Source organism: Platalea leucorodia (assembly GCF_965183815.1).
Source record: "Platalea leucorodia genome assembly, chromosome: Z".
Classification (NCBI taxonomy): domain Eukaryota; kingdom Metazoa; phylum Chordata; class Aves; order Pelecaniformes; family Threskiornithidae; genus Platalea; species Platalea leucorodia.
This window is the reverse complement of record NC_138858.1, coordinates 38,572,516-38,597,831: the sequence shown is the minus strand read 5'-3', so window position 1 is coordinate 38,597,831 and position 25,316 is coordinate 38,572,516. Positions and strand designations below refer to the sequence as shown.

At 37.3% G+C, this 25,316-nt stretch overlaps 1 protein-coding gene across 5 annotated transcripts in view; it reads right to left on the bottom strand.

Moving 5' to 3' along the window:
• The window catches only part of FOCAD (focadhesin), a 122,574-nt gene that overhangs the window by 53,288 nt on the left and 43,970 nt on the right, over nucleotides 1-25,316 (bottom strand). For all 5 annotated transcript variants that reach the window (XM_082335502.1, XM_082335503.1, XM_082335505.1 and 2 more), the window contains exons 13-16: nucleotides 12,977-13,081; nucleotides 12,463-12,564; nucleotides 11,806-11,936; nucleotides 10,076-10,202 (exon numbers count right to left, since the gene is read on the bottom strand). In XM_082335502.1, coding sequence (XP_082191628.1) covers nucleotides 10,076-10,202; nucleotides 11,806-11,936; nucleotides 12,463-12,564; nucleotides 12,977-13,081 — 465 coding nt within the window. The remainder of the gene's footprint in view (nucleotides 1-10,075; nucleotides 10,203-11,805; nucleotides 11,937-12,462; nucleotides 12,565-12,976; nucleotides 13,082-25,316) is intronic.

Below are 25,316 nucleotides of genomic sequence, written 5' to 3'. Positions count from 1 at the left end.
ACAGGATGAAAGCAGAGGAAGCTACGGAGGCAGCTATGTTCCCTGGGAGCCCTCCAAAACAAAATGCCCTTAATCTTTAAACACAGCCAAACACAGCCAAATTTGCAGAATAAAAGAAAAATGTAAAACAGCAGGAATCCAGAAATCGCTGGGAAAATATCAAATTAAAATAAACACTAATACCACGGCTTCATTAGCCCTACACTAAGCAGGTCAGTTCTTACAATTTACAGTGAGAGAAATCACTTCAACGAACCAGAAACACAAAAAAAAAATTCTGTCAGGAAATCACATATGATAGTAACATCATGCTTCCAATTGTTAACTTACAAAAACTGTGAAACTGGTTTGAAAATCATAGCATTTATTTTTATTCTGTTAATAATGAATTTGGAGTCCTGTCATTTGCTTTTCAAGTCCTTAGAACATAGTAACTTCAGCCTTTTAAATCTGCCTTTGCAGTTATACTAGAAACCAGAAAGTTACTGTGCATTAAGTAGAAGCTGAAATCACTTTACTGTGCATTAAGTAGAAGCTGAAATCACCTTCTGCAATCCCACCTATTGGCTCCTCAAGAGAGAAGGGAAGGGCGGGGGGGGGGGGGAGCAATCACAACAAAATATTGGCAATGGCAGATAAAAACAGGAGTATCTGCAGGCTTACATGCTACAAAGAATCCAGTGGAAAGATCATATTTTGGTTGGGTTTTTTTTGTTGTTGTTTTGTTTTGTTTTTTTTTTCTTTCCAACTCAGGAGGCCAATACTTGGTTATAGGACAAACATACCCTGAAAAGCAAAGTCACTTGTCATTACAGATCATAAAATTAAGCACTCAGAGGACCTTGCAGGGTATGGTTCTAAGGTTGGTATTTTTTCACAGATTAGAAATCACTGGGAAAAAAACCAACAACAAACAATTGAAATCCTCCAACAAAAAGGTAACACTCTGCATAGAAAGAAGTCTAACCTGATCTTTAATACCTATAGAGGGCAGGGAAAGCTGAATAATTAAGTTTCAAAATTTAATAGTACTAGATACATGTACCCCGGTAGTTAGGTGACAAAAAGACTATCAGAAAAGAATTCTCATGCAGATCCAACATACATTGGGAAGGATTACAGCATGGTAAAAAGCATTAGTTACCCAGCTCAGCAGATCTGACTTTTTTTTTTTTTTTTTATTATATACACTGATAGCCAAAATCCATATTAGATTGCCAGCTGTAAGGAAAAAAAAAAAAAAAAGGAGAGGAGGGGATGACACCAAAAAGTTCTACAGCTTGTTCCTCACAACTGAATGGCTTCATTAGCACCAAACAACAACCCCTCTCCCCACTCACATTCAGTGCTTGATAAGCAACAGCAAATCTCTTGGCTTTTTTGCCCTAGCCAACTATGACTTTTGGGGTTCACAGACATTACACTGAATAAAAACAAGAAACAAGTGCATTGTAAAATGTATTTACAGCAACCTCTGTATTACAGTGTTGTTTCACAGAAAACATGAAAATACTGGCTCTATTTATCAAGTCGGTAGCTAGTTCACTCTCATGGCAAGCTGTCTGGAAGAATATTCTGGAGATATACTTCACTTTTCAGACCTCAACTCAAAAAGACACTCCACTTCTAGCCTAGCTTTAAATACATGAACAATCCCACTGAACACAAGAACACTTTTTTTTGCTTAAGTTCATGATTATCCTTAAGCACTTTACCAAACTATCCTTAATTTGAAGTCGTGAGTCTCTGAAACTGTTAAGCAACTTCTCATCAAGGCACTTGAGATACTGTGCCTGGAAACTCAGTGCCATACATAATTAGTAGAAAATTTTACAGTGTAGAGAGAAAAGAGTAATCTTGTCGGTCATATGAAAGGACAAGGAAGCAGACACTGGAGTTTTATTTTGTTGAAGCTTTGGAAGAAAGTGAAGGCTTTGATTTCTCCTAGCTGAAAAAAGGAATACTCACAGGAGAGTTGTACAAATTGTTACAAAAGCATTTTGATTTCTTCAGACTGAAGGTCCTCCTGAAGTAAAGGGATTACTGCTGTGCAGCAGTACCAGAGCTGAAACACGAGTTGTTTTTTTTTTTTTTTTTTCTCTTTTTCCTAGTGTTGCAAGTCAGCACAGCACAGCATGAATATGATAAGTACAGACGGATTTTTTGAAAGCTGCAAGTAATAACATCCAAATGAAAAAACTGGCACTGTTCCACTTGACCCAGAAGTTTCTGATGCTCATCTTTATTTCCAGGAAAACATGATTAAAACTTCAAGACGACAACAAAACTTGCTTTATTCAGAGCACTCACACAAAAAGTCTCCTCACGAATGTGAATAATTCCACTTAAGGAGGATAAAAACATCCTTTCTGTCTACTGCTTACGTTCACCACAGTATTTTACGAAGAATAACAGCAGCATACAGGCAGATCTCAAGCTGAGCTGTGGCCTACTCTATAGGTTCTTCTTCAAGTCTGAAAGTGATTTGAATAATTTTATACACACTGAAAATTCTTCGGACTGTTCTTGACACCAATCCAGAAGCTTTTAGAAATCTAAGATGACTTACATAGTCAAAGCAAATGGCCTTTCTCACCTTCCAACCTGATGAAAAGTGTTCAAGAAGTAAGCAACACTCTGGTCCTTTTGGAAAGGGAAGGGAGTCCAATGAAACACTTGTCTTCAAATCCATTCACAGCTAATACCCCCATTCCCATTATCTTTGCCTCATTTCTCCTTCAGTAGGAAGGGAACAATTTACACTGCAAAATCAGCTCAAACTACCAGTTTAACTCATCTACCTGTTTGATAGTCAAATAAGCACCTTCACATTCCTCCACGTACTCTTAGATGAGAGTTCGTCTTAAAAATTCAGTTATTTCACTATTCACTTACTGATTCCACTTTGCCGTAAGACCCAAAGTAACAGACACTTACTAGACTGATGATGCACAAGATCTGTTCATCATGCAAGTCATCTTTTTTGCATGCACCTGTGTTTGTATTTAGCTTCTAGAGCTCAGATTGAACCCTAAGATCTCCAGTGAAAAGGTCAGCTTTTGTTCTGCAGATAGGGGCACAGTGACTTCAAAAGCTGATTTCACCAACTACTGCAATGATGCTTTTGCTGAGCAAAACAGGGATACTGCATGTGCCTGTTCCATATCCACTCCTGCTGGTGTCAGGCTTATCAATCTTTTTTTTTTTTAAAAAACCATTCAACTGTGCTCTTTATTAGGTATATCAAAATAATGTCAACATTTACCTCTAGGACTAATGCACATTTAAAATGAAAAAGGAGCCACCTGTATATCAATGAACCTGTGTTTCAGACCGTTCACATGCTCAGGAAGACATTGCTGTATCAGGTCACATTCAGAACATTTGAGGTTAGGTATTTAGAATGTTTCTAAGGGTTAGAAATGATGCTGCTGCCATCAGTGGTGTCTTCAGTATTCATCCTACCTTCTATAAAGCTGAAAGACTACTAGGCTGGAACTACTATGTAGCTATTCACCACAACTTAATCAACTTTGTATAGTGATGATCGTAATGACTACACATTTATGCTATTACTCTAACTATGGCACAGCAGTGAGACATAATTGGTCCTACTTAGCCCTTCCTGGATAAAAATATGCCTCATCTGGCTTATTTTCACCTTTAAAGATCTGCATGGCAGCTCAACGAGCAGTCAGTACAACATTTTGCATTTCTAGGCACAGAAAAACATCTGTAAGATGCTCAGCCAATGGTACAGTTCTAGCTGAAGAATTATATAGAAGTCACAAAAAGAAGTAATTGAGTACCACAGGAAACTTGACTAGAGAATATTATTGGTACTAAAACTTTCTCATTTTTCCTTGTGAGATTTTTCAGTTGCCCATGCTCTCTCTCTCTGAGAAAAGCCATATATTCTAGTGCAAACTTAAGTAATCTCCCTGCAGCATTTGGTCAAACCTCACATTGCTCCCTGCTCCCATACCTAAAATAATTCTGTCTGGAATTTATCTATTGCTACCTTGTCTTTCAGATTTCAGGCTCCACTACTACAAAACCAGTGCAGAACGGGAAGAGCCACAAAGAACAAAAAAACAAAAAAAAACCAACAACAACTCCCCCCTGAAACCACAACAACAAAACAAAGAAAGAAAATTACCAAACCCATAACAATGCAGGCTTAGAACAAAAGTCTAGATGAAAAAGAAAAAATAGCTATGGCAGAGCAAGGTATGAGTATATATATTCAGCCTTTTAAAGGGGAAAACATACCAGAACTGCAAATCAAAACTCTTCTTTAAACAACCTGAGCAAATGCCATGAAAATTTCTTACAGGTCTACGAAATTAAAGAAAAGCAACAGAAAACTCAGCGAAAAAGAAATACAAATCCATCTATGTAACGAAATCAAATGAAGGGATGTTTATGAACATATTCAACAACGGCATTAAGAAAGATAGTTTCAGTGTTATTCTGCACTGAAAAAAACAGTATGCTTTATATCACTGAATTCAGGTAACTGCTGAATTAAGCAGTCACTTCAGTGAGTGCAAAACACATTTTAGAGTGCAGTTTAAAAAACTGAAGATGCCTTTTGAGTTGAATCCATTTCAGGAATAGCAAACCCATTGAGTATGTTTCTATGGTAACAACCACTGATGGCTAGAAAGACCTAATCTGATAACATTCCAAGTGAAAACTATGCCTCTCTTTCCCATCTTTCAAAACACACTCTTTGCAAGAATAAGAAAAATCTCTTCCAGTATTCAGAAAGACAGACCTATCTATTAGCACTGCAAATTCTTACTAAACTAATTATCTAGAAATTTTAACTTTGTACTGAGCTAGTTGTCTGGCAACAGAAAATACACCTTGTATTAATATGCAGAGAAACAAACAAAGCTGTGTATTCATGGAGACTCATTTGATATTGTCATTTAGGAAGACTACAAAATGATTAGCTAGCCAAGACCATTTCATTTCATTCTTTCCTGTACTATCACACACATTCTCCAGTTTCAGCTAACAGGTGAAAAAAAGGCCATACAAAATAGGCAGAATTTTCAGATTCAGCAGATATGCATACAACGCCTAAGCAATGGCAAACTGCACTCTGTGATAATTGTTTGGAACAATTAGATGTATTAGCATTTTCAGTGTTAAACCCCACGGCAGATGGAACTAAGTGAAATCTTCAGGAACAACATATATCAAATGTTTTTTATCAGCTACATTGAAACAACATATTGGTTTTGGACCACATATATTTGATATGCCAAAACCACAAGTCCTCCATTAAGTCACACATAAACAACAATAGTATTACAACAAGCATGTGGTATCTTACGCAGTACTCCACTGAGGATTGTTTTCCACACATATTCATGTACATGTAAGCATCATATACACTAAGTGCAGTATTACCGCCGTACAGGATCTAGTACTTAGCAGACTGTGAATAAATAGTATTTCAGTAGTTTTGTCAACAACAAAATACTTCCACTATAAAATCAGTTTTAATCATTTTTCTCCTTTGACAAACAGAAAGGATTTATTTTCTTTATGTATAAAACGTTCATACTAATGGCAGAGATTATATTAACATACTACTAATTTGAAATCTATTGATATTTGTCTGTCTTGAGAAGTGGAGGACCAGCAGAAATTTAGTTTTTCTACTGGCTAAATGAAACAGCCTGTGTTTCCAAATGCTAAACATTTTATTGAAGAGTATAGGCTTCATTTACTTGCAGAAAGATGCATTCATTCTTCAGTACAGCAATATACATATGCCAGTGTATGCAACTTTTGACCGTTCTGGTTTTGTAATCAATGACTTGCCAGTCTCTAGCATGCTCAATGTGTGCTGAAATGTCTTACTAGACTGCAGCTGCCAACATGCTGTCTCAGTCAGGATCACAGCATACCAAATACAACATACAGTCCCGAACTACACCAAGTTTAACAAGTTGTACTACTTGAGAGATTAACTCCTTAGGAAAAAAAAAAAGCTGGATCATACAAAACAAAAAGATGTTAAGATTACATTCACACTTTTTTGTGGGTCTTTTCAGCCTTTCACAATCAAATGTTTCCATTTCCTCACCCACCATTGCTCTTGTATTGTTCTGGAGGGCAAAAGGTAAAGAATACCACTTTATTTGCTTTCCTGGTATTTGTATTTAGGGGGTTCGCTTTTAAATAAAAGGAGATTCAAACAAAAGAAAGTACTTTAGCCATCAAAAAATTTTGCCAGCGAAGTTTCAGGCTTGACCCTTCATCATAACACTGCCACTATCTGAAGTCCTAAAGTGCGGGAAAAAAAATTTAAATGAATCTGCAGTTTGGATGAGGTCTTGAGGTACCGGCCAGGCACTGAGACAAAATCCCACATGCATGATATCAGATAGTTGTCCAAAGTCCAACGGTAGGCAGCTCCAGTCTTACATAGATTATAAACTCAAAGAACTGAAGGCTCAAGTCCTGCAGAACACTGAGATGCTGGCCGGACTGAGCAGCGTGAAGGGCCTTAACTGTAAGATAGAGCAGGGATGCTCTTGTCTGAGGCGTTCTCCTGTCTTCTCAGTATGTGGTGCTCTGGACCTCTACTGAACACAGGATCATCTTCACCACAAGTCCCATTAAATAGCTGTGCATGAAGCTAAACAACACAGTTAAGAATCAGTGGAATTCTCCAAAGCCAGTGTTTTCTCAGATTAGAAAGGCACCTATTATTCTGGCAGCTAGTTAAAAAGCCCTGTATTGAGGAACTGCTCACATTTCTAGGATCCGTGACCACACTGGGAACAGTGTTCTGAATTCAAACTCGACTTCACATTCAGTTCAACACAGTGACAAAAATAAGCATCAGCCTATATCAAACTGTTCAATGAAACCACAAAACTGCAAAGACATTATCATAGTTTGAGTAACAATATTTTCAGTTCAGTGGTGTTCAATTAGATAATCACAATGTGGAGCCACTGAGAAAGGTTCCTTTGGCATTGCTGACAAAATTAAAACTCTCCTACTGTACGATGGTTCTCATCTTTTAAGAGCACCTTTAATTTGATGGAAATCCAGAAACTTATCAACACCACCCAGAATGTTTCTGCTTTTGCAAAGAACACTTGCAACAGAGTTCCCAGTCTGAAGCAGATGGTCCTATAAGATGCCACTCTGATAGCTGCCAGGTGAAACATGAAAACTTAATTCAATAATCCAACATCCAAGTGTCAGATCTAAAAAAGTCCCAACCAAATTCTGGTTCTTTGAAGTTAAGGTGAGAATGTTTGAAAAATTGCATTGCTGCATCCAGAAATCATAAAATACTAGCATTTTAGAAACTGTAGCTCTTTAAGAATGCAAAAGGATAAGTTTTCTAAATATCAAAAAGTAACTTTAAAATAGTGCATGTGTATGTTTGTGTGTTTCATTTCTCATGCATTTAAAACAAACACACATCCTCCAAATGATTATATTCTCTTCTGCCACAATATAAGGCATGTCTACTTTGTATGCTTCCCAACCAAAAATGACACATTGCTCTTTCATATTCAGTTAGTAGCATAGGAGCTTGCAGCAAGTCACTTTTTTTCTCACTTTAAACACTGCTGGTATTAGGAGAGAAAGATTTTTTTTTTGTTTTTTGTTTTTTGTTACAACAGGACAACAGAACCAATATGAGTTCATTCGGGTTGTTAAACTCTACTTCAATTTTAAATTAGGACAGAAAGAAACTCAGTAAAAGCAGCCAAGGACAGGTTTGGAAGGAGAGATTTATTAAGAAGCCATGTGTGTGTGTTTTTTGTCTCAGCTAAAGAAGTAGTGAAGCTTGCAGTATACTACAACTTAAAAATTCTTGCTGCATTCTGAGAAAAAGTAGAATTTACAGTATGTCTCACCTGTCCAAACACTGCTGACAACTAAATACTTGTTTTTGAAGTGGATCTTATATGACTTCAGACTGGGTAATAACACAAATAAGCTTGCTGAATTCATCTGAAGAAGGAACATGATTTAACCTGGCTAAACATCATCTGGTACACAACAAATACAGAAGCTAGAAGATATTACAACCATCAATGAGCATAGCTGTGCATTCTTGCCTGTCATTAATGGACTTCATCCTCAGTTGCTGTAACACTAAATTTCCTTAAAAAAATATTTTTTAACTCTTAAAAGGTTAAGACTGTAGAATTCTTTTGGCTCCTTTCAGAAGGAATTTTCTGGAATCATAACAGTAGTCCTACAGAAAACCTCCTATCAAATGAAGTACTGTGAACAAATGGAGCAGAGGGATGGGAACAGCAGGGGAGACAGGAGAGTGGTACTTTACACACAAATTTTTTAAAAGTATATAAACAAAGTATTATAAAAGCTGTAATAACTTTGACATCATGCCTTTCTGGAGGAATAGGTGACTGTGATAAACATCTTGTTATGAACCTTCTCTGCTAGTCATGAATCCTCAAGGAAAAGCCCTGTGGTTCTAGAGTCACTGCTCAGCTGGACAAAGCTCTGAAAATGCAACACGCTTCAGGAAACTAGCAGGAGAAGAGAACTCTGTGACAGTGATATGCCAATTTCTATCTGCAGAAAAAGAATCAGTGCTAATCAGAAAATGTATGTTCACAGATCTAGACACACTAGTGGTATACTTCGGTAAAAGTTCTTTTTAAGTCTGTTTTCATCTTTATATTCTTTTTTTTTTTTCATTCTGGGTTTGTTCCAATTGACATATCATTGTCATCTTGAGACATTAACAACCGTATAACTTACAAGCTCTCAGCGCTTCCAGTACAGAACATTTTGGTTTACATTTGTGTTTTCTTGTTATTTTTAAAATTTATTTTAAAATAGCAAGCTTACTGCTGGACAAAGGACTGACTGGAAACATATTTGCTAGAGGCGAAAAACTAAAAGCTAAGTTTTACTGATGTCAAGGAGAGAAAAAGCTCTCTTGCTTCAGGTGACCTACTGCCCTAAGAGGGTGGGAAATCATGGGGAAAAATAGGGAATGACAACATCTAAATCAAATTTCACTTCTGGGGGGGGGGGGTGCAGAAGGAGGAACTGTTTGTGACTAGATGACCTTTAAAGGTTCCTTCCACCCCAATTCTATGATTCTATGATATAACATAATGCATTCATAGGAAAAATTAAGTTTACACTGCCACAATATCTTTGACTTTTCCAGCTTTCAAAAACCAGAAATTGCACAGTGATGAAGATGCACTGAAATGGATTTTGGTAGCTGACTTGAAAATGGAGCTGGTCAGATGATCTTCATTCAGTGAGGGCACAAATCACACAATTCAGACAGGAAAGAGAAAAAAAAAGCATCACCACATCTGTGATGTCACTGTGGAAACAAAGAGCCTTGGCCCCTAACTCAGGGATACCACAGGATGACAGGACAATTTGGGTTGGAAGGGACCTCAGGATATTTCTAGTCCAACCTCCTGCTCAATGCAGGGTCACTATGAGATCAGATCCAGTTGCTCAGTGTTGTATCCAAAAGGAATGTGAAAACCTCCAAGGATGGAGGCAGCACACCCCTCTGGGCAGCATGTTCCAATGTTTACTTGTCGTCTTCATCAGTAAGTAATGAATGCATTAGAGTAAAACAGAAGCCTCCCCATTACAAGTGCTTTCACTCCCTCTCAGGTGTACACCATGTGAATGAGACCCAGCAGGGCAGGCCAGTAAGAAGGTATCAAAAATGAGATTATTTACATACTTTTCACCCAATCAGAATTATGTGCCAAACAGCCGTTCTTTTCAAATCTCAGGGAAAAATGCATAAAAGGATGCCTTTGAAACAAACTGTGAAGCTGACCTGAAATTCCAACCCATGCACTGAAGGGCTGACCTGCTGTAGTAGAAGTTCACAGTACAATTTTCCAGGAACAATTAACTGCCGTTGGAAGGAGAGGAATTACATTTGTCAGAAGAAAAAAAAAATTCTGCAACAATCCAATGTACTCTTAAAAAAAAAAAAGCCAACTAGGAAAAAAGTCCATGATCCACAAGCAGAACATGAAACAATGGGACAAAGCCAATTTAATCTTACCTCAGCCTCACAAAGTGCCTGAAGACCCTGTAACACTATGGCAGCAGGTGAAGCTTGATCAGGTTTTGTGCATTCATTTAATACCTGGGAAATTGCAGCCAACATGTCTGCTCCATGCTGGTATGGCCTAAAGGAAAACATGAAGATACAAAGGCAATATTCATGCATACACACAAGTCCTAGTCTATACAAAAAAATCAATTAAGTATTGGTTTTGTTTAAGTGACAACTAGAACAGACTAAAAGTAGGAGGAAAAAAAAAATACAAGGGACGATATGACAGAGAGCTCTAAAGGCTGAGTGACGTGAAGAGTTAAATCAGCAGGCATCAAATTCCAAATAAAAGATCACCAAGTGGTTAAGCTATGGAAGTTTTTGTGCAAGGATGTTGTGTATGCTAAAAGATTACATCATTCAAGAAGTGATTGAGAAGGAAAAATCCACATACGCTATTAAAGACACTACTCTTTGTTTCTTTGTTGTAGTCTTCTGTAAGTACTCACTACTGTGTATTGGTGGAGATTGTGGTGGCAAAAGTCTTTTGGCCCTCTTACATCAGATAGGAACATTTTTCCAAATTTTTTGCTGTTGCTATGTCATTTGTCTCTTCATTAATGACTGTGTGGGCTGCTTGTTTGCTTTCCAGTCTTCTAGTACCCACTCAATTTTATTGGAGGGGGGGTGAGGAGGGGTGCATGTGTCAACTGCTGATTCAGCAGTTCCTCATACTGTTTTTCTAAGAACTTGGCGTAAACAGCACCTGGCTAGGTGATTTATATGCATGGAACGTTTTGGCTCCCTCTATTTGCTTTCATTTTCTTCCAAATAATTTCTAAATGCACGAAGAATGTCCATACACCTGAACTCTACCTACACCACTTACCTGGCAAAAAGAATATTACAGCTATATTGAGATTTATCTCTTGCTTTTCACTTTTTTTTTCCTATTTCTTGAAAAATGCTGCTTGACAAAATTAAAGAAGGTTGAAGAAGTAAAGGAAAGGATATTTTCTTTAAGAATTTTTTTTAGTTGATGATTGAAAGATACATGAATCTTCCCAGCTGCTAGTAACTGACCTTCAAGAAGGAAAGTGAAAAGTGGAACCCAAAAAATAGGTAACAAAGAGAAAAGCTGGTATTGTGCACATAAAACCAGGAAGTAATTGATAATGTGTTTAAAAATAATCTTTACAGGAACTGTAAATTATTATGAAGTACTGATATTCAGGGATTGTTAGAGCTGGAAAGGATCAATATATCGTCCACTTATACTTGTACAATTGTGTTCCGTGGTCAGTATTATATCTGAATAAAGACGAGTAATTTGCATGTGAAAAATATACTTTCCAGAAAACCACCCATTCTTTCTTTGAATACATCAAAAGGTAGACAGATCATTAGTTGTTTCTTCCAATGTTTCATCAATCTCTTTTTATAATTTGGAAGTGGTATGCTTTAAGTTTCTACGCTGGATCAGCAAAGGATGCATGTTTTGTTTCAGGATGAAGACATTTTAATTATAACATTATTTATAATATGAAACTCAAAACTTACTAGGTGCTGAGATTAGCAATGCCTGAGTCAGTATCTCATACAACTAGAAAAATATTACTCACAATTAATATAACAGAGTAGGTAAAAATAATTATGCAGCTTTTCTGGAAAAAAAACAAAAACAAAAACAAAACATTCCCTTACAAAGACATAAGATGGATAACACTTGTGCTTACCTCTGCCTACATATATCTCTTATACAAGCAGCTTTAGCAATCAGCTTTTCCCATTGAGCATCTTTGTCAACAGACAAAGAGGACGTATCAGACATTGCCAAGAACTTCTGCAATTCTGGGTAAATTCGATCCTAGAAAAGATTTAATTTAAAAATTATCATCACACCTTCAAAAGCTGGTAACAGGATGTTCAATTGCTAGCACTTTTACATGACTTCTAAATACCACTTTTATTTCACACCATGCTTCACTTTTCTTCATTACTGGAATCTAATGCTGCGTTGAGATCTAACTGGCTTTTGCAGACCAAATCTCTATTGCTACTTTATAAACAGAGAAGCAAGTTATTGCCATGTAACTAAGGTCCTGTTCTTACTGCATATTATGAAAAGCAGAAAGCTGTCCTTCAAACAATTTATTTTACCTAATTCCAGACAGACACCTGATGAAATGAAAAGCAGGTTTCATGAAGGACATACTATTGAAATTTTTCACTAAAACAGAATCAATATAAGCACCACTTCCACCATTTACTTTATACTGCTGATAATGAGATACTAGCATAAGAAATGTTCAAAATTAATTTCCTTCCTTGGTTAGAGGTAATGAATTTTTTCAACTACGTGTATCTTAGTGACACTACAAGAATTTTCTAACCTGTCTTTCCCATAAGGATGTCATCAGCCGCAAAGCAATTGCTCTAAGCTTTGGTGTGCTCCCGAGCATGTGTATGGCACGTAGAATCTGAGCTACACAAACCTGAAAGAAATTTTTTAACCAAATGTCACTGTTATTTTTTATGTCCAAGAACAAAGATCAGTCTACAAATCATAATTTTACAACTAAGTACAACAAGGAGGTAACTGTCCAACTGCAACGTCAGAAAGAAACTGGAAGTCATTTTCTGAAAAACTTCTTGTGCATAACAAGTCCAAGAGCATCTTCTTATCATATATATAAAATGATGATACAGTGCAGACAATAAGGCATAATGTACATTTCACTCTTTAAAACAAATGTCATATCCCATCCAAAATATTAGAAAGTTATGCTGAAGCTTACAAATCAGTTATTTTAAGCAAGCTATGCATTGCTCAGTCTAAATAATTTTTTATAAATAAGTGACCTCATTGATACAGTTTTTGTTTTACTAAAAATTTTTCATTCTGACCTTGTGTACACCCAGTGTAGGCAATGTATATAATATATCCCTGTAAAGTGCAGGCTCCAAAGGTCTTCCCAATTTAAATATCAGAACTGGGATCAGATTTGGGACCTAAAATAAAACAAAAGCAGGAAATAAACTTGGAATTAGGTTGCCAATACAGTATCTTACATAAGACAGTGAATTTGTTAGAACATATTAGAAACTCCTACATTTTTGCATTATTTTCCGCTAACAGGAAAGGGAAAGGAAAATTCTAAAGCCTGTAATTTCATAGGATTTACACTTTATTTTTTTAAGTTATCATCTTAAAAGCACCTTGTTATGGCTGTGCAGCTGTAACCACTACAATAATCTAATATCCACAATAAATTCATTTTCACTGGAAATTCCATTGCAGGCATACTGCAAGGAACATGTAATTGAAAATGGTACATTCAAATACATACCAAATCAATGAAGAAACTATTTCAATTCAGTTCTGTCATTACAGAGGAATTCTGATGATGCTACTATCATATCCCACAAACCTGTCATATAATCCAACAGAATTTACTGCTTTCTTTAATATATGGTACAAAACTTCCAGAGAGCTGCCCCTGAAGTGACAATGAGGGAAAGGAAACTTATTTACCTCCATTCCCCTTTTCTTTAGATCGTATTTTCAGTATTTTCATACCTGCAGGTCCTTCAGTTTTATCTTGTGCACATTCATATCACTACGTTGTAAAATTAAATCTACTCACGATGGCCTTGCTTTTTTTCTCACTTGATTTTATGGATACTTAAAAGTAATTAATAGCACTGCTTTACATTCTGCCTTTATACTTCAGTAATGATTTTCACTTAGCCACATGGGTTAGTCTTCCATGACTAAAATTTGTGTTAAAAGATAACGTTACTCCCAAGAATGGAAAAGCTAATTAAGATATTTGGTATTTAGCAGTAGTAAGTGGCCACAATTATTTTTGAGTCTTCTGGCTTTCAGAAAATTATTTTCCTTACATGGTAAACAGGGTATAGAGTTCTTCATTCCACTTTTAGTGTTTACCTCTGTAGCAAGTCACCCTTGGAAGAGTTTTTTCCTCTTTAACATCAAATTACTGTAACATTAGAAAACTCATTCAGTAAGTCCAAAATTGGAGGCTTAAAGCAGGATGACAAATGTATACTAAGTGCCATACATACTGGGCTGAGCTAAAAGACTGAGCAACTCTCAATCCCAATGTTTACAGGATTGGATCCAATCTTTAATTCAATCTATAATTCAGCAATCTTACATCCCTGAAAATTTATCCTGGTACAGCTGACCCTTTACATAAATATATATATGGGTGGTTTTTACACACACTGGTTCAAAAAACTATTAATGGGAAATTCTGCTACAACGTTCTCTCAATATGCATTTTTACATGAGCAGATGTTTTCAGATGATAAAATTTTTCACTGTACAAAGGGCTGTCTCAGTCCACAGAAACTACAGAGCAAGAATAATGAATAAAAATCCAAGAGCTCTGGGATTTTGCATGAAGTATGCATTTACTGGTTCCAAATTACAGACCAAAAAAAAAATACTGTTTGTTCTACCATCACTATCTTTACAGTTAAGCAATCCAAATTTGTGCTTCCACAAACTTAAAAACTTTGTTCTGGAATCCATATTTAATACCTAAGGAATTAACTAGAATACATTTTTTCCAGTTTTCCAAATACTACTCGACATTCTTAAATAGAATAAATCCCCTTATAAACCAAAATTTCCCCACATTTTTGACTAATTGACTACTCTCCCTCCCTCTATTTCCCAAGGTGGTTGTTTACCATCTGTAAAGGTAGTCATCACCACATCACCTGCCTAGACAGAAGACTGGCTTTATTGTAAATCTTTCAAAGCAAAATCAATATAAGTGGCTGAGAATTTAAAGTGGTATTCATTTGAGCAGACTTGCACACCCAGGAGCACTTTCAATAGAAGTTTAACAGTGCCTTGCTTTCCCACCTGTTTATTGCAAACTGAAAGCATCTTCTTAGCTAGCACCCTCCCTCCCCTTTGTTTCAGACCTTTGGATTGAAGATAAATGGGGCAGTTTTCCAGCTTTTGTTGTGTACTGGTTTTGGCTGGCATAGAGTTAAGTTACTTCATACTACCTTATATGGGGATATGTTTTGGATTTGTGAACAAAGCAGGGTTGGTAACACAGGGATGTTTTAGCTATTGCTGATGAGCATTCACACAGCATCAAGGCTGCCTCTATTTCTCACGCTGCCCCGCTAGCGAGCTGGCTGGGGGTGCACAAGAGGCTGGGAGGGAGCACAGGCAAGACAGCTGACCCCAACTGACCAAAGGGCTATTCCATACCACCTGATGTCATGCTCAGTATATAAAGCTGGGGGAAGAAGAAGGAAGGGGGGGGACATTCAGAGTGATGGCGTTTGTCTTCCCAAGTAACCGTTACACGTGATGGAGCCCTGCTTTCCTGGGGATGGCTGAACACCTGCCTGCCCACGGGAAGTAGGGAATGAATTCCTTGCTTTGCTTTGCTCGTGTGCACAGCTTTTGCTTTACCTATTAAACTGTCTTTATCTCAACCCAGTTTTCTCACTTTTACCCTTCCAATTCTCTCCCCCATCCCACCAGGGGCAAGGGAGTGAGCAGCTGCATGGGACTCAGCTGCCAGTCAGAGTTAAACCACAACATGTATAAATTAATTAATTTTTTTAAGTTATCTTTTACATAAAAACTGAATGGCAGATAAGAAAAATAGAAATAAGGTATCAGAGATACTGATGAGGCAGGATCTGTCAAGCTAAAACTGTTCAAAATATGTCTGTCTTTTTTTTTTCCTCTTCCCCACCCGGCTTTATTCTTACCACAGCTCAACTACTATTTCAGACACGCATAGCAATTGGGATTTTTCTCCCCTACCCCACTCTCTGGGGGCTTCCCTGAATTTATCCCATCATTTGCCTTTATCAACACATTCCTCCTAGCTTAAATGTCTTTGAAATGCTTGGTCACACTTTCAAGACCATCATCACAATATTTTATAAATCCTGCATCATAAGGAGTATTCCTTGTTATCACAATATTCTTTAAGGTACAAAAGTGGGTGGGGGAAGCAAGTTATTCCAAACTCACAGGCACATGGCAGAATTTGATTAACATCAATTCTAGTCCCAGTCAAAATTCAGTCATAAGATGTCTGCATTAACGTTGAAAAACAGAAAAATGAAACCTTCACTCAAAACATGAAATTTAATTTGCTGCCCTACCTTTCCTTCCCACTCCCCAACGGTAATGATTTGTTTAGACTAACCTATGCACAATGCAGCTGTATTCCCCACTTTACCCATGCCAAAGGGACAACAGCGCTACCTAAGAGAAAATTATGTTCATTAGTACAGAGGAAGAAAACTAAAATTAACTTCCTGATTGAATTAAATAGAACCCAAAAGAAGACTTGAGTACCAAAGGCTCAGCATCCTCAAAGAAAGAACCTGTTTTGGTTAAATCAAGCCTTAGGGAAAGGGAAGCTTGCACAGAAACCAAATAACACAGGAAGAAAAAAAAAAAATCTCCTTGAAGCTAGGAGACTTGATAGATGGAAGCAGTTGTATTTCTGGGCACCTGTTGTACCTTCAGTGTTAAGAAAAAAATAAATCACCTGATTTACTGTTACCCAAATCTTTGAATGATACAAGGTAAATCACAGGGCGATGAGCAAGCAATGGACATCCCATACCTCCAAGGGGCCAATCATTAACACTAACACAGCAACCCGCATCACCATTTTAAATCCCAAAATTATCAGGAAGGTCACATGTGCTCCTCCACTAAGATACATAAGTTTTCCATACAATTGTTAACACAATATGTGAACAGGGAAGAAATTACTTCTGATAATATTATCCAAAAAGTTTTGTATGCAGCAGCATGGTTCGAAGACTTTTAACTCTGAGGATAAGAGCGTTTTGTTATTTCTTTAAACCGTACCCATCCCTGATAAACACTGTCATTGGTTTACCCTGTGCTGGACAAAAAGCCTACATAAAACATCAGTAGAGATGTCAGATGTCATTGCAATGATCAAACTCTTTATCCAAGTTCCTTCCTTCCGATGTCTCCCCATAGCGCCTCTTCCTTCTGCCAGAGGCAGGGTCTTATGCAACTCCATTTGGTCTTAAGCTAGTTCTCTATCCAATAGGCTACTTCCTGCATTTTTCTCAGTTGTAGCTACACTGGACTATGCATATGGCAATCCGACTGAATGACATTCAAAATAAATTATAATAAAAATAAATTATATTCATAATCCTTAGTTATAAATGCATTCAAACCCTTTAAAGTCAGTCTGCTCAGGCCTAGCCTTCATCAGCTGTGATGAGTCCATTCCAAGTCCTGTGTCTGCATTAATTTTCTAGTTACCAAATTTATTCTACACTAAACAGGTACTAAATGAAAGTTCAACAATGACTTTTACGCTAACACCTAGTAAACAGATGCTAAGTTCGATTCACAAAATTCTCAGGAAAAGACTAAGCATGTGCTACTGTAATGCCAGTTACATATTTCCTTAAAAGTATTGTCCTTTAAAGTGTACTTGTTTTGAACTGTATATTGAAATTATAAGATTAGGGAAAAAAACAAAATGTTCTAGTACAGCAAAGCTGCTCCTCTCTCTGTCTCCCTCATGTATGTAATGGATAAACAATGCTGGGACTAATTTCAATATTAAATTCACGCTAAATCTTCATCAAGGGCTTAACAGCTCCCAAAAGTTGAAACGATGATTCATTAGCTCCCAGTAGGTAGGAAGCAGCTCTGGACAAGGAGAGGATGCAGCAGTTAGGTCAAGTCTGTCATCAGCAACCTGAAGAAGGGTTTCAAGATAATGTTTTTTGTTTTTAAAATTAATTTGCACCTCAAAAATGATGCCGAGGTATGTCAATAACTCTCCTTTTTAAAGTAAGATTAAACATGCAAGACAAAATGCTTTTATTTAATAAATAGGTCTGAGAACTGTTCTCACTCTCTGCAATTTGGTGGTCTGATTTCTTTTTTCTAGGCTACATGACAGTTGTTATTCTTCAAAAGCACAAGCTAAGGGAGAATAGCAGGGGAGGAAGATAATCCTCCTCTTCTGTTTCACATTTCCTTACATTTTACTGAAGAGAAATTGTCCTCATGCAGCCCTTATGTCAGAACAAAGAGTAAGAAACAGACACAAAACAGTAAGCCAGGTAAAGTCATTTTCAAAAGCAAAAACCTATTTCAAAAAAATATAACCCAAATACATATTAAAGTATGCTGTCCCCATTTTAAATTCTAGATGTAGGGTATCACTTTACATTATTCCCACCACACTTTTTTTTGCTTGCATGCCTATCCTGGGGGGTTCTTTTGGGTCCTTAGTGTTGTTCTCTTACCACACTAAGAGATCATTCCAGGCCTCCCACAAAAAGCCAACCAAACAGCAGGAAATAAATGTCACTACAAAGTTTCAGTAGGCAAGGCAGTGAAATGAACAGGTTTTCAAAAGCATTCAGTACTCTAGCATTTCTTGCTCCAGTGAGCAAGACAAAAGTACTGAAAAATTCACACAAATGAAGGAACCAGTTTTTCAGATAAGTGCATAAATGAAAATAAGTTTCTGTTTATAAAAAGCTGTGAAATAAACTGCTCTCAAAAATCAGAAGCACTTTTTAGAGAACATAAGCTAGGTTTTCAAAAGTTTAATGTACTCCAGCAGGATCCTAACCAACAAGCTTCAACCATGAAGTATCTGTCCACAAGATCTGACTATAATATAATTGCTTCCCTACACCTACTCTACAAAGTTCATATAATCAGACAGAGAACAATACCATCAGGTACCACCTGAGTGAGCCAAATTCAGTTCAACATATCCTCAAACGTGTTTTCTACCCACATAAAAATGCATTTTACTTTTTTTTTTTTTTAATGCACTCACAGCCCCCACAGAACACAAAATAATGCATCTTCAGATGGATTTCTCAGAAGGGTGTCATTTACCACTAAAATATTTCATTCCAGCAGTTGAAAGACCATAAAAAAACGGACGTCCTCTGGAGCCTCATAATCCTCTAATAATGGTAACAGATTTTGTGCTACTATTCACCAGTGACCTCTCAGTCAGACAATTTAATTTCTTCCCCTTGCAGCACAGCTGGTTTCACACAGAGTGTAATAACAGTTTTTGAACAACAAGAAAATTCATCCGATTAGAAGGACTGTATTAAGTCTTTCATGAACAGCATGCGTCAGCATAGCCTCTGCAGTGACTTGATTTAAGACAGCCTAAAAGCCCATGTACTACTCTTCATTCGTCACCCTTTTTAAAAGATTTCTGGATTTTCTTCCATAGTGGTTCAGACCGTTACTCCAAAATGCCTCATCTAAAAACACATCTAACATAATCACTAATCTTGTACCATAAAAAGGCTTTTACTCAGTGGGGAAGGAGGAGGTACATACCCAGAAGCCTTCTGTAGGCTCTCTTCATGGAAAGGGTAAGAAAATACAAAAATAAAGCATAACCAGAACACTGTCTTGAAAAATCAATTATGGTCATTATTTTTAAACCTAGCAAGGTTTTTTAAATGCTCCATTAATTTACTGCAGAGACAATAGACTCCTTATAAAAACAACATTCAGTGTGGAAGTGTGAGATCCTGTTTGTGAACCCCCCTTGTGGAGCTGTAATAAACATGAAAGCAATGACGATAGCATTCTCAATGCACATTCTCTCTTTCTGACCCTGTTTTGTTCTGAAATACAATTCTTGAACTCAGATTTTGCATGGCAGTCACCCGCGGCTTTTCAATTCAGTATCCACCCCTACAACCACTAATCATCTGAACCACAAAGTAACAGAATTTCACTAGTAGCAGAATTACTGATTATCTTGACCACTTTAAAAAAAAAAAAAAAAAAAAAGGGCACCAGTTCTTTTTATGCTATGACCCTCACCATGATATCTCAGCACTTCCATATATTCTGCTGTACTACAGGTAGTCCACAGTTTGGCTGCAAAGCTGACAATTTTTCATTTTGCCCTGTGGACAGTTTATTTACTTTTTGCAAGGCTACGCTCTGAGGTCTGCTACCCCAAGTTTACTTTGATTTGAACATGAATCAAAGACATGGAATACAGAATGTACCTGTATTTATTTGGTTCAACCTTCCTTCCATTACAAACACCCACATTTAAACTGAGTGTTCAAGTGCTGCTAACACCAAAGAAACAGATTGAAGTTAATAGAGGTGACTCTAAAAATAAACTTGGGATTAACAGCCATTTTTTGTTCTTATCTTTCCACACCCAACCTCTTGACTTTCTTCTTCTCTTCTTCAGAACAGCCTTTTAATTACTATGCTGCATACCACCTTCCACTGCATCCTTCAGAAAGTGCCCTATGGAACTGAAGACTCAAAATGTTTAAGAAGCTTTTCACTTTCTTAACTTAAAGGACATTCCGATCACTGTTTTACCACTTACTTTCCCCATCTTTTATAAAGCACCATTTATTTATGTGGAACTGAATAAAACACAGAACCAAATAAAGCAATTCCCAAAGTATAACTTTGTTATCAATATGTTAGTGGTTGTTGCCATCACACTGCCCACTGAGTTTATTAAAGTAATCAGTTATTTCCCCCATCCATGAGCTTCAATGCTTTCTCCCCCTGTACTAACTACTTTAACTGAAGACAAAGACCAGATAAGTAATTCTTCCTGCCTTAGAGAGATCATTGCACCTGCAAAAAACAATGGGATAATCTTTCAGAGCAGTGGTGTGCCACACTGTAATAATCTCTGTGGACCCATTAAGCAGACTCAGAACTAAAATAACTTGTCAGAGTCAAGACAGATGCCAGGTGATCCCAAGTTCAACTGAGCCAGACAGTAAGTCCCAGTTTTAAAGCGTTAAGATTGTTTGGAACGAAAAATGTAATTTAAAACACGGCTAATGCATTAGATATTCCTAACTGGAGAATATTCAGGTGTCCTTGGTTGCACTTAACTAAGGACCGAGAAGGAAAATATCACCCCAATTAAGCACAGTATTCTTCTCATGCCAGATTTCCAAGTATCACCCAGCAGAATGCCTGCTGACTGCTTTATGGGATACCACTAAGACGACACCTGAATACTTTACATATTTGGCAGAAAAGTATTTTAAAGCCCACAGGAATTTAAAAGACTAAAAGCTTACCATTTGCAGTCCCTGTTAGTGAATGAAATGTGAGCCAGTTAGACGAAATCAACAAATTATGGTTTGAGTTCTGCATTTTAAACAACAGTTTCTAATTCACATGGACTTCTGCTGATCATCACGGAAACAGAAAATATGATGCAGTTTTAACATTGCATTTGGTCACGAACCATTTTTCCCAATGCCAGGAAGGACTTTTTCACGAGCCTGAACAGCTTCTTAATTCTGAAGTAGTCAGACCACCAGAGTTAGCTCAAGAGGCTGTGTCCATCAATTTTATTTACTGTATTGGTAACCAAAAGCTTTGGCCTAAAATAAGCAGAACAAAGTATGTAAACCTACTTACGTCATGCTAAAGTTTCTGTAACCTGGCTGACTTGCATTTAAATTTGTCTCTAAAACTGTCCATTTAAAGTCAGCGGAGCTATTCCAGACTACTCCAATGAAATTCAGAAGAGAACCATTCCGTACAGTCAGAGTTCAGGCCATTCTGCTCAGGTGCCATATTACTTCAGTAATTTTTTTTTCAGCAAGTTATTGCTTTTTTGAATGACTACCAAATTACATTTTGAACAACTATATCCAATAGTTAATAAACAAAGCATTATCCCTTTCCTCTTTCTGTAATATGCCACTGATTCATCATAGAACTTAAGACCTATTGCAGCAAACCAAGTTAGAGATGGTCTACAGACAAAAACAGGAAACCACAATAAAAAGCCTGGAGTTACCTTGGTGTTTTTTACATGGCTAGCTAGTCACAAGAAGCAAACTGCCTTACTTGCAGCAGTTTGGATCAGAACTAAAGAAGAGTTTCCCAGGATAGGGCAGATTTATGTCTATTGCAGGTGTCACAACATGTAGCCGTAACTTTCCTTCGCTCTTCCTAGAGGAAAATTAATTCATTTACAAAGCCTGGGGCCTGTATCCCTGGTTATAGACTATTTAGTGGACCTGTCTAACTATTCATAGTTGGGGTATACTGCTCATACTAGTTTTGAATGCTGACTTATAGAAAGAGATTTTCAAGAAGAAACTAAGTTAAAGAAGAGATGCACAAGTGGTTCTACATCAGCTCAGCTTTGCTTTTACATACAAGTGCAATTAATTTTGCTTACTCCTGCCCTTTGAACACAATTAGATGCTTGCCACTTAAAATGAGAAAATGAAGCTTTAATAACTACCTTGCCAAAAAAATCTAGGTCAACAAAGCATCTATAAGCTACCTTAAGCTTTGCGTCTTCCCTCAAAAAGCTGTCTCTTGCAGTTACAAGAGAAAATACATCTCGAAGACTGACTTCTAACTGCTGGCTTAGGATCACATTATCATGGTCGGATCACAATTTTCATTACTGTAAGTTTTACATTCTTCCTCTTGCCATTGATTAGCTCCACACCTTTCCTCTCAGTTGGAGCTCTAAATGGCATGTAAGAAATAAAAAGTGTTATTTTCTAGCAATACCATCCTATTCCTAATATGCCACTTATAGAAGGATTCCTTTTCGTTTCCTGGAGATAAGACACTGAGATTGCTTACTTTTATGCTGCCAGCTTTCCAACTTGTACTTAAATAATATGGTCAATATTTCATGCGCCTAAAGCTTTGTACCTAGCACAATAAGTAAACATTTTAGCATGGGCTAAAATAACATATGGTAAGGCCACTTCTATACTAGAACTGGTCAAAAAAAAGTCTTAACTGTCAATGTACTTCATATAATGCCCCCCTCAAATCCATTATAGTGCATATAACCCAAAACCTCAGATCTCTGATGATGATAAACTCATGAATGAAACACTTCTTAACAGAAACCTTAGCATTGTTAGTAATACAGAAAACCTTTTTCTAGCTGTGAATTGGATGACCAAGGTAGACCTACATCCTGAGTTCAGAAGACTAACCTGCATTTTTAGAAACAATATTCAAATCTATGGTTTCATTTATCTTTCAACAAAGAAAATGTGTTGACTTTTTTATATATTCTCATTTAAAAAGCATAAAGCCACTTGTTAAGAAAGGCTTAAAAATGCTCAAGGCTTCCACTTACATCAAAACAGTTAAGTAACAACTTACTAAATGAAATCTACAGCATGTTCATTCCAAAAATATTAGACCATGCCATTGTACCTGGTGATCAGCAGCAATGCCACCACCATTTGGTAAATGGCTCTCCTAGCATAGGTTGTTTGGAGCTTTACCATGTCAGGAAAAGTAACCTAAGAACTCTTAGTGCAATATATTTATTTCTCCCTGCCACAGACCACCAGAGCCTTTGTGATCCAGTATTTTTCACTATAAGGTTCTAAACAACACACAGCATTGGTATCTTAAGTTAAATGGAGTGACAAGAAGCAGGTGACAAATTAAAAGCCAAACATCGCATGAAGCAGCAAAAACAGCTTCAAGTGCCCTCTTGCCACAGCTGTCTGAGAAACAATCTTTTGCTCTGAAAAGAGCACTGTGAAGTTCTGACTTGCTTGCGTGTTTTGTTATGCTTTTTCTCTGCTTTTTAATTCTCCCGTTTTGTGTTACTTAAGCATCCTCTAGAAGAGGTACAAGGCTATGACAGAACGGAAGAATTTTAAATCTGTAGTTTAAGAGAAAGAATTCATCCATGTGCAAGAAAATAACAGCCATTTTAAGATAATAAGAAAGAACCATTAAGTGGACAAAGTAAGAATGGGAAAAGAGATCCTGAAAAGAACAAAAAAGCACTTCATTTTGCACATTTCCACCAGATGGCTAACTTTGAGGAGCCAGTTCTAACTTCTAGCAGCTCAGTATTTCCACTGATGTCAGACTTGCAACATCCCAGGGCAGCTGCTCTACACAACAAGTATATCAAGGACACTGAATAAACACTTCAAAAAGAACTATCTAGGAACTAGGCCCTGTTCTTATCCTAACTGTAAATAAGCTGTGTAGCCTTGCAGGTCCTTCCTAAAGCAAATATCAACATTGCAGTTCAGGCTTTGTTTAGACACTGTCATCTTGAAACTGCAACCACTTGTGTATTCACTAAAATGAAATACCATACTAACTAACATTAGCATAATGATAGCAGCATGCACAGGACAAAACAGGAACTTCAAAATACAATAAAACGAGCAAAGCACAACACTTTCTTATTTAATTAATATATAGGCATGGATGTACTGTAACAGCAAATTGCCCAGTAACATTTTTCAGTTCAACTGATGGCTACTTGGGGTTTGAAGTCTGCATCAGGTGTGCTGCAGACAGCTCAAGTTGACTGTACCCTTCAGTTTAGTTTGCAGTTTTCTCTTCACTGCTATACCTCTTCCCAATATGCTGCATCCATATCTACTCCACTCTGGTGAGACCCGACCTGGAGCACTGCGTCCAGCTCTGGAGTCCTCAGCACAGGAAAGACATGGACCTGTTGGAGTGGGTCCAGAGGAGGGCCACAAAAATGATCAGAGGGATGGAACACCTCTGGTGTGAGGAAAGGCTGAGAGAGCTGGAGTTGTTCAGCCTGGAGAAGAGAAGGCTGTGGGGAGATCTTATTGTAGCCTTTCAGCACTTAAAGGTGGACTACAAGAAAGAAGGGGACAGACTTTTTAGCAGGGCCAATAGCAATAGGACAAGGGTTGTTGGTTTTAAACTAGAAGAGGGTAGATTCAGACTAGATATAAGGAAGATATTTTTACGATGAGAGTAGTGAAACACTGGAACAGGCTGCCCAGAGAGGTGGTAGATGCTCCATCCCTGGAAACATTCCAGGTCTGGTTGGACGGGGCTCTGAGCACCCTGATCTAGTTGAAGATGCCCCTGCTCATTGCAGAGGGGGTTGGACTAGATGACCTTTAAAGGTCCCTTCCAACCCAAACTATTCTATGATTCTTCCAGACAAAAAACAATCAATGCTATGCTACAGATACCGCAATGAAAAATCCTTTTAAGACCAATGAAATCTTCTATTTTTTATTCCTCCCTCCAAAGTATTGTATGTGTCTATTTCCTCAAGCTGTAGTGAGAAACGCAATGAATTAAATGTGTTTGGAGGTTACGCACTTCTTGGAAACCCAGCTGCAGTTGGTTTGGCTGAGAGGTAAATAATACATTTCACTCTTTTTTTCAGAGCAG